Raw genomic sequence first — 15028 nt, 5'->3', positions numbered from 1 at the left:
TCGGATGCACTACCGCAGGCTGGAGCTTCAATGAGGTATGCTTTTGCACTGTTGATGCACAAGCAAATGAATCAGATTCCACTAGTTGCAGGTAGATGCAATGTGCCAATCTTTATCTCCACAGGGAAAAGTTCGTAGCTGACACACACACACACACATCGAAGGCACGCCAAGTGCCAAGTATCCCAAAGCTTGGTCGTTGATTCCCTGCCATGTTCTTCGAAATCTTCTGACGGGCCACACAAATCTCCGTTGAGCAGGACATCTTCTGCTTGTCTCTGCCACAGCCTTTCAGCTCAAAAGGTGGAAGCTGGAGTGCCAGCTGCGGTCGGCCGGTGTCGCCTCGGTCGCATGCATCTGCAGCTAAACAAGTAGTGGCTTTGTTGCTCTTGCCATCTAACAAGCACCCAACTTTAGGAATCTGTCTCGATTCATTCTTTGGCATCATATCTTTCCACCATCTTCCTGTGACTCTATCCACACCCCCACAACAGATCGGCCCTCGTCCCTACCAATCCTGTAACCTGCACAAGCTTTTGCCCAACATGAGCCGGAATCTCATATCTTGCTGTAGCTTATCCCCTCGGCCACAGAAGCCACTGTTCTTGGAGGCCAACTCCTTGGCAGCTATGTCACTCCATGCTCCCGAAACTTAAGAATAGCTTGTACTAATCACTGGCTTATTCTTATACAAGGCCACTAACTTTTATCTCAAGTGTTCCATCCTCCATTATGGATTCCATGCTAGATTGTTGCCACCATGGGAGACCAGGCACAGCGATGATGGAGGGGTTTGTGCACTGGATTGGTCTCTTCACTCTTTCTTTTCTATTAGTTTAGCGTCTTTAGTGCAGCTAAGATTTGAGGATCAAGAAAAAGCCCATCTCAAGATCCTAACACCAGCTCACCAGTGTCATTTTATATTCTGTCGAGTACACTTGTTGACAACCCAATGAACTGGGTAGAAAGCTGTGTGAGGATATCTTCAAGTTGTGCATGAATTGGCTACTAATTCCTCCATACCTAATCTCTGGTCAAAATTTGTGGACTCAAAAACACTTTTCTCACCGATTACCACATGGCTTATTATCACAAAAAGTCATCCTCCCAGAGACATTACTTTAGCTAAAGCCAACTCTAGTAGTGGATGACTAGTGCAGAGATGTGAAATTTCCAATGCATATCATCTCAGAAAAGGATGTTTTTCCATGAAGAATGTCATGTCAGTACTAGATGGTTTGATGGCATAAAAGTATGTCCAGTTTCAATTCAACTTATTTAGATAACATATTTTATGTTGTCAGTCTCATACTTTAATGCACATTCTGGTTTCTGTTTTTTTACCAGTGTTGCTGCTGGTAGTCTTGAAGAATCAATAGTGATGAGTAGGATGTATAATCCTTGTGGATTTGGGATGAGCTCATCAAGATTCACAGTGATCTTTACGATGCATCATGCCCAACCTTGCTGCCACCACTGCAATTTCTCTTTTGACAAGCTGCATTACTTTATAGCAGATGGTCACTTTCAGTGCATACCTCATCTTCATTAATTGTTAATTGAGTTTGCTAAATCATATTTGGACTCTTTCTTACATGGTAACTTTTCAATTCATGGCTTAATAGTAGTGCTTGGCTCTAAGAGAGAGAGAGAGAGAGGGCAAGGATATGAATAAAGTTTCATCTTGCTTGTGATCATTATTGACACTTCCTTATGATTTATTTGGAAGTAAAAATAATTATAGATTCAACAACCATCCATCCTCCTTCCTCTCAGTTATCTTTGTGGTTTTAAAGCTCTCTCTTTTTAAGGATGGCTCCTGTGGTCACTCTCCATCCATCTAATTAGGATGTTAGCTCTTTGGAGCACTCATTTAACTTTTTCTCTGTGATGAGTCCTTTTCTAATATGAGTTCTTTTGTAGGTTCTGGATCTTGCTTTGTTAACCGTGATGGAGACACGATTGTTAGGGGGTGCTCTTGCCATCATGTTATTAGTCCTAAACATGTCGAATGACTTGCCATCAAGTTCTGTTTTTCCCCCCAGGAAAAAAAAGAGTAGTTCATCTGGAATTCATTTCCATGCTTTTTCCATGTAATCGAGTAGTACTGTATTATGATCACAAACCAATTCATAGTTTTCTCAGCTAGAATGATAGGATGCATGTTCATCTTTGTTCTGTAATATTTCTGGCAAGTATGTATGTATGATCATTCACAACATGCAAGAGGAACATGTTGAAATAAAAAAAACCACTAAAGACTACTTTTATCTAATCCAGTTTGGTATTCTTGCACTGATGATTTCAATCAACAATGTTGAATGGGCCCATAGTGGAGGAAATCTAGATACTTTTTATCTTGGTACTAATTATTTATTGACCCAGAGTCAAATATAATAATATTTTAGTATATGGTTTAGCTGTAAGAAGCATCAGAATTGATAAATCCACATGTTCAAGATTTCCTAAAAACTAAATTTACTTGAGAAGCAGAGGAAGAAAGAGTGGCAAAATCATCCATCCATTATTGCCAGATCCTTTTTTTTGTTCCAATGTTATCTCACTCGATTTGTAGTATTAAAAGATGGGTGCTGAGTGCAAGATGGAGACAGGAGGAGGAATCTTCCTGGCATCAGATACCCAAACCAGCACAAGCAACTTTTAGCCACAGCCCACCAACAAGAAGAAGACACCACCTGCACTGACTTGGGGTCATGGCCTTTTCTCCTCCACAGCAGGGTCATATGACCATGTTGTGGTGACTTCAGCTATTATCTCTACCAACCATAAAAGCCAATGGTTGCCAATGGTGGATGGTAAGGAAGATGGGCTTGTGTTGTTTGATGATGATTGGTTCCTCCAGTTCCTGATTCAACCTTCCACACCCCAAGAAAAGTAAAAAACTAGGCTTTTTCCTAGCCATTTATAGCTTATCCACCCATGTATTAGTTGCAGTCCTGCAATCCTTCTTCCTCATCTCTCACACACCTCGCCAGTTCTGTGATCTGTGTTCTCCCTGGGGAAGAAAGAGAGCGGTCTGGTGCTGGTGGTGCTGAGGAGTCGGTAGGTTCGTGGGGAAAGAAAGATCATGATGCGCTGAACAGGAAACATCCCCACCACTTCATGCTTACCTCCATCTTCTTCTCCTCACCGTTTCAGCGAAGCTTACTTCTTGGGCTTCTGCCACTTGGAGTGGTGTGCAACCGCCAACCAAACCTTGGAGCTGCATTGAAGCTCTGTTCTCTCGGTTCCGGCTTTCTGATGCCATTCTTCTTCCTCATGTCATTCTTCCCCGTCATCGTCCTGCTATCCAAGTCGCTTCCTTTACAGCCCCTGCCTCCATGGGCAGGTGAGGTGAGACTGCTCTCCATCTTGTTCTGGCGAGAATTATCAGCTGCTCTGCTGCTTTTGTTCGACAAGTTTCGGCCCGTTAGCGCTCGAAAACTCGCTGCTCCATCGTCACCCACGATGTCTCCGAGGAAGAGATGTGCCCACAGGGTGGATAATGTGGAGGAATCGGGGGAGATGTCGGTCTTGGACTTGCCGGAGTTGGCCTTGGAGTGCATCCTCGGGAAGCTGTCGCCGGCCGGATTGTCGAACATGGCGGCTGTTTGTAGCTCTCTGAGGGAGAGGTGCAGGAGTGACCACCTCTGGGAGAAGCACATGGAAGAGAAATGGGGGAGAGTGATCGGCCACGCAGCGCGCAGAGAGTGGAAGCTGTTGTTGGCTTCGATCAAGAACTCTTCGGCGAGCAACAGCTGCAGGAAGTGGATTGGGGCGCTCTCCTGTGTGTGGCCTATTTCCTGGCTGAAGTCTAGGATTGATGGTGGATGCCAGAACCGGAGCCCTTTGCCTGATGACTCCATTATGTCTTGGTATCGGTCACTGGAGAGCGGCGGATTCTGGTTCCCAGCTCAGGTTTACAACCGTGAGGTAATGATCAGCACAAATCCACCATGTCTGTAAACCTCAGGATCTGTTTCTCTATGCTCGCATATTGGATCAGACATCGATAGGATGGATTTGGCTTTAGATCCTGTTCCCTGCCATAGATTTAGGCAGCTTCATAGTCATAGCTTTAGTGCTCCCAAAACAAGATCGTAGCTTTTCCTTCTTTTAGCTTGAATTGCTAATAATTGTAATGCTTCTATGCAGCATGGGCATGTGGGGTTTATTCTATCCTGCTATGATGCAGAAGTTAGATATGTTCGCCAGACAAACTCTTTTCATGCAAGGTATGCATAGATTGGCCTCATCAAATGCAAATTCTGTTCTCCTTATGCAAAACAATATACCGCAAAGCTTCAAAAAGTTTTGGAAATGAATATATGAGCAAAAAGTATCGAATTTTTAGTTCTTGAACTTTCTGAAACTTAAATCAAGAAGTTAGTATGAATGTGTGTGACTGGATTTAGTACCTAATGGTGTATCATGACTTGTAGGTACCCACCCCATGGACGACGAACTATAGTCGTAGAGGAGGGAGTGCAGTGGGATAGGCTGAGGGCACCTCCTGTCAACACTCCTCCTCATGATCTTCACATCTCGGATTGCCTCAGTGATTTACGCCCAGGCAATCATATCGAGATTCAATGGAGGAGGAACAAAGAGTTTCCATATGGTGTGTGCTTTAATCATCTGACTGTTCTGATTGTGTCTTTAACTCAATGCATAGACTCAATTTTCTACTGTTAACAAGTGATATGTATGTAGTGGAAGGAAGTCAACAATGTCTCGTTGTGTTTTGCAGGCTGGTGGTATGGAGTCATAGGTCACTTGGAATCTTGTAATGGAAATGAGCATTATTGCAGTTGTCATCTTAGTGGTGAGTATCTCTATGCTGTTGTGTATTGCACAGAGATATTTTTTCTTCCTAGACTCTAGAGATAAGAGACATGGCTAGAAATGCTTTATCTGAGCATCCTCTAGACCTTATATGACTTGGCTGAACACCATCCTTGAATCAGAAAATTGTTGAACAGAGGTTGTAGAGAGAGTAGATGAAACTTTATTGTTACAGACTAAAAGACACTTAAGGGTGCTTCTCTACACAATCAACATGGTTATTAACTGATCTTGGAAGTTGCTTACGTTGTTCCGGGAGTTCTTTTCTATATGACTCTTTTGATCTATTATATTTTCAGATCTCTTATCTTATATACACTCGGAACAACAGCATTTTCCTTCGAAATAACAACATACAAATAAGTGCCAATTTCACACATTCAACTGCTCTCAAATTTCACTAATGCACTGTTGCTTATCTTAATCAGGTATTAGTATTTACCCTTGATGCATCTCGATTACTCGTTACTTTGTCTGCAAGAATTGTTAACTTACATTGACATGAATAACATGGAACACTTCTCATCTTGCAGCAAAATAAGAAGATGAATCACAGTGCCGGACTGTTTGTTGTTACAGTAATTTGTTGGATTTAATTCTGTCATGATAGATGATCAAGCGTTTTCCAGTTTCATTTTTTACTATTTCAATATTCTACGATATAGTATTTTTTTTTAGTTTCAAATAACAATCCAGAACAGTTAAATAGATGCTACAGCTGAAGCAGACTAGATACACAAAATAGCAAACATCTAATATAATTGTAATGCGTGTGACCATTGCCATGTTCTTTTCAGCTTTCCTGTTTGAAACATTAGTAAGTTCTGATATTGTTAAGAGCTTTTATTTGGCAAGATTTAATTCAATCAACTATTAAACATCCTTTATTGTTTGTTATTAGTTTTAGGTTTTAAGAATGTGAGTCTAAGAGATTGCCACTTCCTTATGTTCTCGTAGAAGCCAGTAAGACTTTATATGATGTTCAGAACTTTCAAGTCGCAAATCTAGTTTTGAGATCATGCTTTAAGGAATACAAATTTTGATTGAATTATCATATGTTTTGCCTCAACAAAATTTAGTCTCAGCTGACAACTATAAGATAACCAGCACTTGCTGTGCACAAACCTTAGCATCTCATTTTTGAAGCTTCCTTCAAAACACCGTCAGGTTTGACATAAAATTAATAGCCTGGTGAGTGTAAACTTACACAGCCTAATCTCTGCAGAAAAAAATGGTTGTTTCTGTATCTTTGACTTGGAGTGTCACTTGTCCACTTCATTTAGCTTTTAGTTCATGAACTTCCAAATTTGCCAGACTATAATCTCCTTCTAAAATTTGAATCATCATTACTTGGGAACCTGGAAGCACTTGTGTATTTGCTTTTGGGATTGCAATAAACTTCTTTCATCTCTCAGGCCAACCATTTCTATTTGATTGTCCAGATACTGTTGTCCTGGAATTCAACCAGTACACGCTCGGTTCAAGATGGCGACGGGCATCAATTAGTCGAAAGCATCACAGAGAAGAAGGTAACGAAACGGATGGATTCTATGGAGGAATCAGAAAACTCCACAGCAAGGATGAAATCTCTAAGTGGAGACGGCTGTGGCCAACAGATGCTCTGGAATAGAGTTCATTCAAGTCCTGTTCAAGCATCATCTGTGCATATTTTTATTCCTTTGTGCCTAAATAGTCATCGGGGTCTTTCTACCACATGAAACTTGTTTGGCCTTAAGGTTAATCCTGAAGTAACTATCAACTGTTCATGTGAGCTCAGAATGAGAAGAGATGATTAGTAGCCAAACATAGCTGAAGAGGCATCAGATGTGGTACATGTAACTCCAAGCTCATGCAGATTACATATTGTAGCTTAGAACACAAGCAATTCAATATAAATTACATGTTTAGCTCTTCATTCTCCATTGCAAGTCAAACTCTTCCTTTGATTAGCAGCTGTTATGTTGCTGATGCAGCCAGAATTCTTCACATAGTTTGAGATTGCAGGTTTTTCTTTTTTTTTTGGGTTGTACCAGCAACTCCAACTATTCATTCCATGTACTGCTAAATTGTTGAACTGGTCTGAGATCATCTAGGAAATAAATGAACTGTTCTTTCATCTCTTTCTACTTCTCTGGTCAAACCACTCTTCCAAGATTCTACTAGGAAGCCACTTTACAAACTTGTTTAAGTACTGTTTGAACAAAGATTCTACTGTGAAGCCACTAAAGCTAAGCTGTTTCTAGACCATATCTTATTTTTGTTTGATTTAAGTGTGACGAAGTATTATGGTTGTCTTCTTTGTTTCAAAAGAATGGTTAAGAATTGAGTCATAGAATTCAACCGACAGCAAAAGAACTATGTATCCGATTCCAAATGGTTGGCGCAACATCACGATGACTTGTTATTATTGTTGTTACTGTATAGTCACAAATCAAAGAAGAATCTAATTCAAATCCACCATCAAGTTTCAATGCTTAGCATCAAAGTGATAAACTCTCACAATTTGATACTCAGAGAACCTCAGAAAACAGTATGTTGTGGTGCTTCACTGAACGAAAGAGTCTGTAGCTTAAATCTTGCAGTATGAACCACATTTTGGAACATAGGAATTGCATAGAGCAAAGTAACAGATCATTCAAGGACAGTGTTACTGATTGCAATATTTCTCATCACATGTAACAGGGCAAAGATCTTATTGAGGGTGAAAAGAAAGTATTACAGGTTAGTGAATCCCATTTGCAGGCCTCAATTCCCTTCAAACTTCTTTGCTTGCAATTCTCATCTGTACATTCTTCTGGACAGCAACAATACACTAATGATTGATATGGCTGATTGATAGCATCTCACAAATTTAGGAAGTTTTTAATTTTGTCACCATGGCTACTACGGTCTCGGTTTGACTGCCCTACTCAATCAATCGTCCTGATTCAGGGCATGCGCAGATTCTCCTGGCTCTACTTTCCTCAACTCATCAAACAATCAGTTGTTGCCACCGTAAATCTTTGTTGATCGAAGAAGAACCTTCTGCTAAGGTTTTGGAATTGTGCGCGAGGAAACTCCATGCAGAAGTTTAACAAATCCCAGGAGACTCAGTTTTCCATCAGAATGTCTTATCCAGTCCTGGAGAACAACATGAACCGGCACTGACGGGCTAAGTCCAAGTTCCTGTACAAGTGCATAACTATCTGTTACATATCAAAAGTCCTAATTATTGAAGAGAGCGAGCGCTTGTGAGTGCTGAATAAAACCATTGCAGCTAAATGAGTATCTGAATCCCAGTAAGTAATAAATTAGTTGAAAAATTAGAAATATCTGCTGTATATCGAAATGTGACTTCAATTGATACGATATATATATAAGAATTGGTTTTGTCATTTGATCATACCGATGCGAGTTCCTCGATCATGATAGGTCTGTTCCCATCCTTCTCAAAGAATTCATAACCCTGACGAGCGTGTTGCTCCCAGGTATCAAGTGCTTCCATCTGATGCACACTTATGGCTGCGGCAGCAAATTCTTCGAAGTCTAGTTTTCTATATTGAAGAGAACTCACCTAATTCAAAAAAGAATCAATGGAAAAAGAATTACTATGTCTGTAACTGCAACTGACAAAATTTTCTTAAGCTAAACAGTGTTTTAAAAAGGAATACCATGTTAACAAATTCAAGAACCTTCGAGTCCTTCATAGTGTCGGTTGAATTTTTTAACAAGGCCTGCAAAATGAAACAAATTTAAGAATCTAAAATAAAGAAATACTGTGGTCAGTTCATAATAAGTTACCCACCGTCTTTAAGTTTTGAAGGGAGATCAAGCCACTCTTGTTTGGCCCTAACAAAGAAAACTGTTCTCGCAGGTAGTAGAGCTGATTTACTGTCAAGGTCTTGGCAAGAGCCTGTCATGTATTAAGAAGGAATCAATAGATAAAAAGATGGTAGTTCTTTTTCTTTCACATATAAACTTCTAATTTGTTATATGGTAGTTGTGGGATGCACAAAAGCAAACCAAAAAATATAGAAACTCAAATATCATATTATCAAGATTTTCAATAGAAAGCAAATAACTATAATTTTAGGTGACCAATTAGATACAAGACCATATACTTATTGAGTTATTACCACCTGCGTATTCAGAATCTATTTAAGAGGGTGGGCCCTGATATGACAGTAATCACTCAAGTAATTAATGTTGCTCCCCGGGAGATCAAGATTCAAGTCACGAAAATAACCTATTTAAATATTTAAAAATAATGCTGCATACATTAATCCTCCTTAGACCCCACATGCCGGGAGACTCGTGTGTTAGGTATGCTCTTTTTTTTTTTTTTTGCAGAATCTATTTATACCCTTATGTATAGTGTGTAGGTTGATAATAAGCATGGTCATACATGTATATGAATTGAAATTATTTCAAGTCACTGCATGATAAAGAGGTCTTAGATTGATTCTTAATAAGTATGATCATCAATGTCAAGCAGAGCTTAAAGTCCTTGCTGTTGACTTTATAAGTTGGTCATCATTCTATGAATTTGGGATCATCCCATATCTTGTTGCTGTTTTCTTATTCACATTCGTTATATCAGAGACCCATCATTGAGTTCAGAGCCTGGTATCAGAACTAAGATATTTAACCATTAAACTAAAATTATGGTCTTCATATTAAACTATATAAAACTTTCTTCATATTACTATATTTAATCATGTTTCTCTGGTTATCGAAATTTATCCTGCAATCAGCATGAAGATTTTTTTAACACAGATGCGTTAGAACTAATTTCTCACATTAAACTATTTTACTGGCTTTTCTGTTTTTATCTGCTTTCATCATTCACCTAATTTCAAATAATTGGTTCCAGAGAGTATTTTTTTCTTACACACCATGAAGACTAGCAATAATGTCCCAACGAGGATAAGTTCTCTTAATTCTGAAAATTACTATAACACTTCTTATATGATTACAAAAACCTACAGGATCAGTTACATGAGTGAATTCATGGGTTTGATCATGACATGTATTGACCATTTCCGCCAATATGTCTGGATCATATGCAGGTTGATTTTAAATCTGGGCTCATCCTGACTTCACCTAGCTCATCTTTTGCAGGTTTCATTACTTAATATAAGCCAGAGACAAGAAAGATGCAATCATCAAAAAGACAGAAAGTACAAGATAGAATAAGGACAAGGAGCATACCCTCAATGCTGATTTCCTTAAAGAAGAAGAACATATGTAAGCCTTTACAAGCTTATAGACTATAATGTCCAGAGGAATCTTAACCTCTTCAGGATTCCGCAGCCAAGGATGACCTGAGATAAGTTGAATCTAGTTATTAACGAGCTTATATCTTTTTTGAAAAAACTATACCAAGGTAACGAGGAACCTACAGAGGGCCTGTGCAGAAGTCATTCTCTTTCGATAGTCCTTGTTCAGCAATTTCTTGACAAAATCTTTCGCTTGAGAAGACAGAGAAGGCCATGGAGATTCATCAAAACTGGGTTCTGCCTTCAGAACAGCTCGAAATATACCTGATTCTGTGCGGGCCCAAAAAGGTCGGCTTCCACATAGTAAAATATATGCAATTACACCAATACTCCACATGTCTGCCTCAGTTCCATAGGATCTATGAAGAACTTCTGGAGCAACATAATATGCACTCCCAACTATATCATTCAATCTCTCATCTGTAAGATCCATGACATTAACATTGTCAATTTACAAAGAAACATCTGGTAGAGAAAATTTATTAGGTCACTGTAATAATTTTATCAGATCAACCTGGCTTGACAAAGTCTGACAAACCAAAATCTATGGCCTTCAACGTACACTTCTCATCCTCCGAGGTAAAAAGAAAGTTCTAAAGCAACATAACACAAACATGAGTCACCAAGATAGTAGAAGGAAAACCTGAATTTGAGAAATGGAGAGAGCTCAAATTTAAATAATAACAAATTCCTTAAATGGCCCTTCTCAAAATTAGACTTCTTAACATGAAAAATTTTTAAATCCAGTTTGAAGAAGCAACTACCTCTGGCTTGAGATCTCGATGAACAACACCCTGAAGATGACAGAATGATACGACACTCAAAATCTGAACAATGACAGTTTTTGCATCTTCTTCTGAATACTTCCCGCCCCTATAAAACAAAACATGATTATCACTGAAGTGTTTAATTCGAAGTCTAGTATAGAGATAGTTATAACACTGGCATCCTTAAAGGTAACTCACAGAAACAATTAAAGATACAATTACCTCGAAAGAATCCTTTCTAGTAATTCACCACCTTTGCATAATCTGTTGCAAACAAAGTCAATTTTGTGAGTTTAATTAATCAAATGCTCAGCTACTTTTTTAAACAATGAGCTGCATATAGTAGTTGAATCTATGCTCCTATGGATGTTCTTTGTAGTTAACCATTGAGTTTTACAATGTAATGTGGAATCATTGATCAAACACTCAGCTAGATTTTTAAACAATGAGCTGCATAAAGTAGTTGAATCTATGCTCCTTCTATGGATGTTCTTTGTAGTTAATCGCTGTTAATTTTATGATGTACTGTGGAATGCTGATATGTTATGATCACCAATGGAAGGTAAATAATCAAGTAATAGCCCCTATCTTAGTTTAAATAAACTATGCTATTATGATCAACTTTAAAGATGAAAATGTTGATCTATATTATCACCTTGCAATTACTTTTACCATCAAACATAACCAAACTTTCATTAGCTAAATGCATAATTTTCTTCACTACAAATATTGGATAGTTGAACAATTATTAGGAACAACAAATTTAAGCCCACGCATAACTAACTAATTGACTGCCAGCTTATTGATCAAAGAAAAGAGTTATAATAACTTTGAGCAAATTGTAATAATGAAAATGCATGTATTTTCGTGTGTCACTGCCAAAATAAATAGCCTTAAGTTTCCACAACTAGATGAATAGCTTTGCCACAAGAATTTGAAAGCATGAAAAAGCAGTGTCCACTTACTCCATCACGATATACACATTATCTTCATCTTCATAAGCATCAAAGAACTGCACTAGATTTTTATGCCCTGTGAGAGAACTTAATATTCTCACTTCTCTTCGCACATCTTCAATAGCTATAGCAGTTGTCATCTGCAAAGTACTTTCGTATGTGACCAGACTGAAAATATATGCATTTTTAAATTAATTCTGATGTATTACAAAATCACGTGAAATAATATAACCTCTACAACACGAAGTAAACAAGATATAATATAGCTAACCAAAGAAAAAGGTATAAGATGGCATTCCAATTACTGGACTTCAATATCATAAGAAGAGAAGACAATTAGTCATCCAACAAATAATGCAACAAGAACTTTTGCCCCCAACAAACAATCCTCTTTGACCATTTAGTTTTCTAACGACAAGATGCTCAGATGGTCAAGCCCAAAGAAAGAATGAATCGTACATTTTGTGGCTGAGTCGCGCAACCAACACAAAGTTTTGTTAACCAGAAACCAATCATTAACTTGAAGAATAAGCTGCAGCCAGGAAATGTCGCACTATAAAAAGCAGTAATTTTCACCTCTCATGACATTTTATCATTCTCGGTGAAACCTATAGTGAGTCCGCTTGGAGATCTAACAGAAACGATAGAAAGAAAGTGAATTCATGTACAATTAGGAACTGCACCTAGAGAAAAAAAAGGTTCAAGTGTAACTCGCACCAGAAAAATAGAAAGACATATATCTAGATGGACTGCAAGAACAAAACTTGTTTTAATAGATCAAAGTTCAATACCATTCACAAGAGCACCAAAATTTTAAATACAGTACAGATCATGATTACAACTACACGAACCGAAAGGTCGTGGAAGAAATAGAATAAATTAATAATGTATCTGACAAAGACAACAACAAGATGCTAGGAAATTTATAGAAACTCCTCGAGTTCCTACCATATCCTCTACGCTACATTAGACAGGAAAAGGAGAACAATAAGTAGCATATTGACCATCACATATTGACATTTCAATCGATCCACAGTGCCATGAGAGAGCATGCAACCTATGCATGATAGGCAAAATGAAAAGGTCAATTCCATAGAGATGTAAGATGCATTCATGGGCTTCAGACTAGAAAACACAGAGGGCAAAAGAACACATCAGCAATCAACAAACACCAACCTTTGCTTTCGGAATAACCTTGACAGCCACCTCCTGTCCCTTCATATCCCCCTTCTTCACCTTTGCTGTGCATGTATAACCAAAATGCCCACGCCCAACCTCTTCACCAAGCTCAAATTTTGAGAAGAACTGCTTCGAGAATCCGAAGTTCTTATCCAAGCCCACCTCCACCTCGCTCCCCTCAGGGATCGATGCCTCGTTTGGCTTCACGGAGCCATGCCTACGAGCGAGCAGGGCCTTAATGTGCTTTGCGGGCGACGGAGGAGGGAACGGCCGCTTGAGGAACCGCAATGGTGTCGAGTTCACACTCGAATTGGCCGGCGAGTTCTTGTAAGAGCCTGGAAGGGGGCTTGGGCTGCAGAAGGGGAACTTTGGTTGCTGCGGCGTCGACGGAACCGGTGTAGGCTCGCTAATGTCGCGGACCGGCGAGCTCTCTTCCTGCAATTCAGGGCTTTGTATTGGCTTTCCATGGCAAACTCCCATGGAGACCAAAAGCCAGTAAGAGGAAAAAGATCCTAACTTGAAGGAGATCAAACTTCCGATGGAGTTCCAAGTTTCAGGATCCAGCCGGAAACTGATGTATCAGCACTCAATAAAACGTCTTCGCCAGGTCACAAGAACCAGGAAACCAAGAACACAAACAAGGGACAGAAAAGGAAGGAAACCAAGAATGAATCAAAGATGAGTCTGCTCTAATCTACTTCCCGAGCTCACCAATGTTGGAAAAGATAAGACTCAGATTCGCACGGAAAAAAGACTACCAAAGAAGTGGGAAGAAAAATCAAATTTTGAGAGGGATGAACTGGAAAAGGAGAAAAATTGGAACAAAGCCTTGAACTTTCGGGAGTAGAGAGGAGAAAAGAAGGAAGCTTTCAGATGAAAGCAGGCTCAGGAAGTGAAGAACAAGAGATCAACAATGGGCAGCAATGGACGAAGATTGCAAATATTGCAAAGGAGAAAGAGATGCCGGGCTTCCTTCCCCAAGTGGGAAGATATTGAATAGAGGGTGGAAGAGGGAAGGGATTGGCACACAAGAGTTGAGAGGAAAGCAGGAAAAGGAGCTCCTTTTTGCTTTTGCAGCTATTATTTGGGGAGGTGACCGATGTGGCATCTGTGTCATGGAAGGAAATGCTACATCTAATGTTGGTAGTTTGGGATTATGCCTCCCTCACAGCCCAACTTTTAGCTACACAGAATAAATAAGCTGTTGTTGCTGTTGCACTTCCTTTGTTCCACTGCATCTTATGTTGCGATTGATCGATCACACATGGAACTTTGACTTGATTTGTGGCTTTTAGCACTTGGACTCAACTCCCTAAAACTGAAGAGTGAGGATTGTATTTTCCACAGATGAGAGAAATCATTGCATTCTTCAGAAAATGTTTTCTTTGGGACTTGGTCAATATTGATCCTAATGTACCTGCCTTGGTAATTACTGAAGCTGATGGAGCCTGGTAGATACATTAGCTTTGAAATGAAGGCTTCCCAAAGCCTTTGCAGGACAGCTCAGAGAACAAGAAGTTGGCATCTTGAAAGAACAACAGCTCAGTGTTCATCACCCATGTGGCATTGCAAGCTTTGTACATTGGTCTTGTTGGTCAAAGTACACTACATTTTGATTATTAAAACCAAGCCAAGAGTTAAAATTGTGTGATATTTTTCATCTGATGGGGAGCAGGAATGGCTTCAGCAATGGCTTCTTGTGCTGATGCAACCCATATCATTACATCATATATGCCAACACATGTCATCATTTGTTTAAATCAATAATTGGAATTCAAACAGAACCCACCCCACCCCTCTCTCAAACTTTCTTGGATAGCAGAATGGATCACCAGATAGTGATTGTTATTTGGTGGCCTTGGGCAAGGTGAGTTCTAAGCAGATAAGATCACATATGCAAGCCAAGCACATTGGCTCACTCTGGTTTTAGGATTTGGAGAAGTAGAATGTGTCAGAGCCTTGTTTGCCTATATTAATGCTGCAATTGGGGGGTCTGCAGAGGCAGTGCCATAGGGAAGAGCAA

The 15028-nt window shown here is 39.4% G+C and overlaps 2 protein-coding genes across 3 annotated transcripts; one reads left to right on the top strand and one right to left on the bottom strand.

The window, feature by feature from the left end:
- Positions 1-2745: 2745 nt before the first annotated feature.
- Positions 2746-6760, top strand: LOC135651689 (F-box protein At2g32560-like). Its single transcript, XM_065172003.1, has 5 exons — positions 2746-3933; positions 4156-4235; positions 4443-4621; positions 4751-4825; positions 6288-6760. Exons 1-5 carry the CDS (start codon positions 3124-3126, stop codon positions 6473-6475), a joined length of 1332 nt encoding a protein of 443 aa, XP_065028075.1. The 5' UTR covers positions 2746-3123; the 3' UTR covers positions 6476-6760.
- Positions 6761-7429: 669 nt separating this feature from the next.
- On the bottom strand, positions 7430-14167 carry LOC104000610 (calcium/calmodulin-dependent serine/threonine-protein kinase 1). 2 transcript variants are annotated; one of them, XM_009422694.3, is made up of 11 exons: positions 13003-14167; positions 11836-11966; positions 11093-11134; positions 10868-10976; positions 10618-10696; positions 10227-10523; positions 10036-10148; positions 8630-8737; positions 8496-8558; positions 8231-8398; positions 7430-8010 (listed from the first exon to the last, which is right to left on the bottom strand). In XM_009422694.3, the coding sequence occupies exons 1-11, from the start codon at positions 13483-13485 to the stop codon at positions 7873-7875; spliced, it is 1731 nt and encodes a 576-aa protein (XP_009420969.2). In that variant the 5' UTR covers positions 13486-14167; the 3' UTR covers positions 7430-7872. The 2 variants fall into 2 exon arrangements, with proteins under 2 accessions (XP_009420969.2, XP_065028074.1); XM_065172002.1 differs by having other exon boundaries at positions 11836-11994; positions 13003-13131.
- Between the last annotated feature and the right edge of the window lie 861 nt (positions 14168-15028).

Source organism: Musa acuminata, chromosome BXJ3-10 (genome assembly GCF_036884655.1).
Source record: "Musa acuminata AAA Group cultivar baxijiao chromosome BXJ3-10, Cavendish_Baxijiao_AAA, whole genome shotgun sequence".
NCBI classification, from domain to species: Eukaryota; Viridiplantae; Streptophyta; class Magnoliopsida; order Zingiberales; family Musaceae; genus Musa; species Musa acuminata.
The sequence above is the reverse complement of the archived record's forward strand: the minus strand, read 5'-3'. Positions and strand labels throughout refer to the sequence as shown.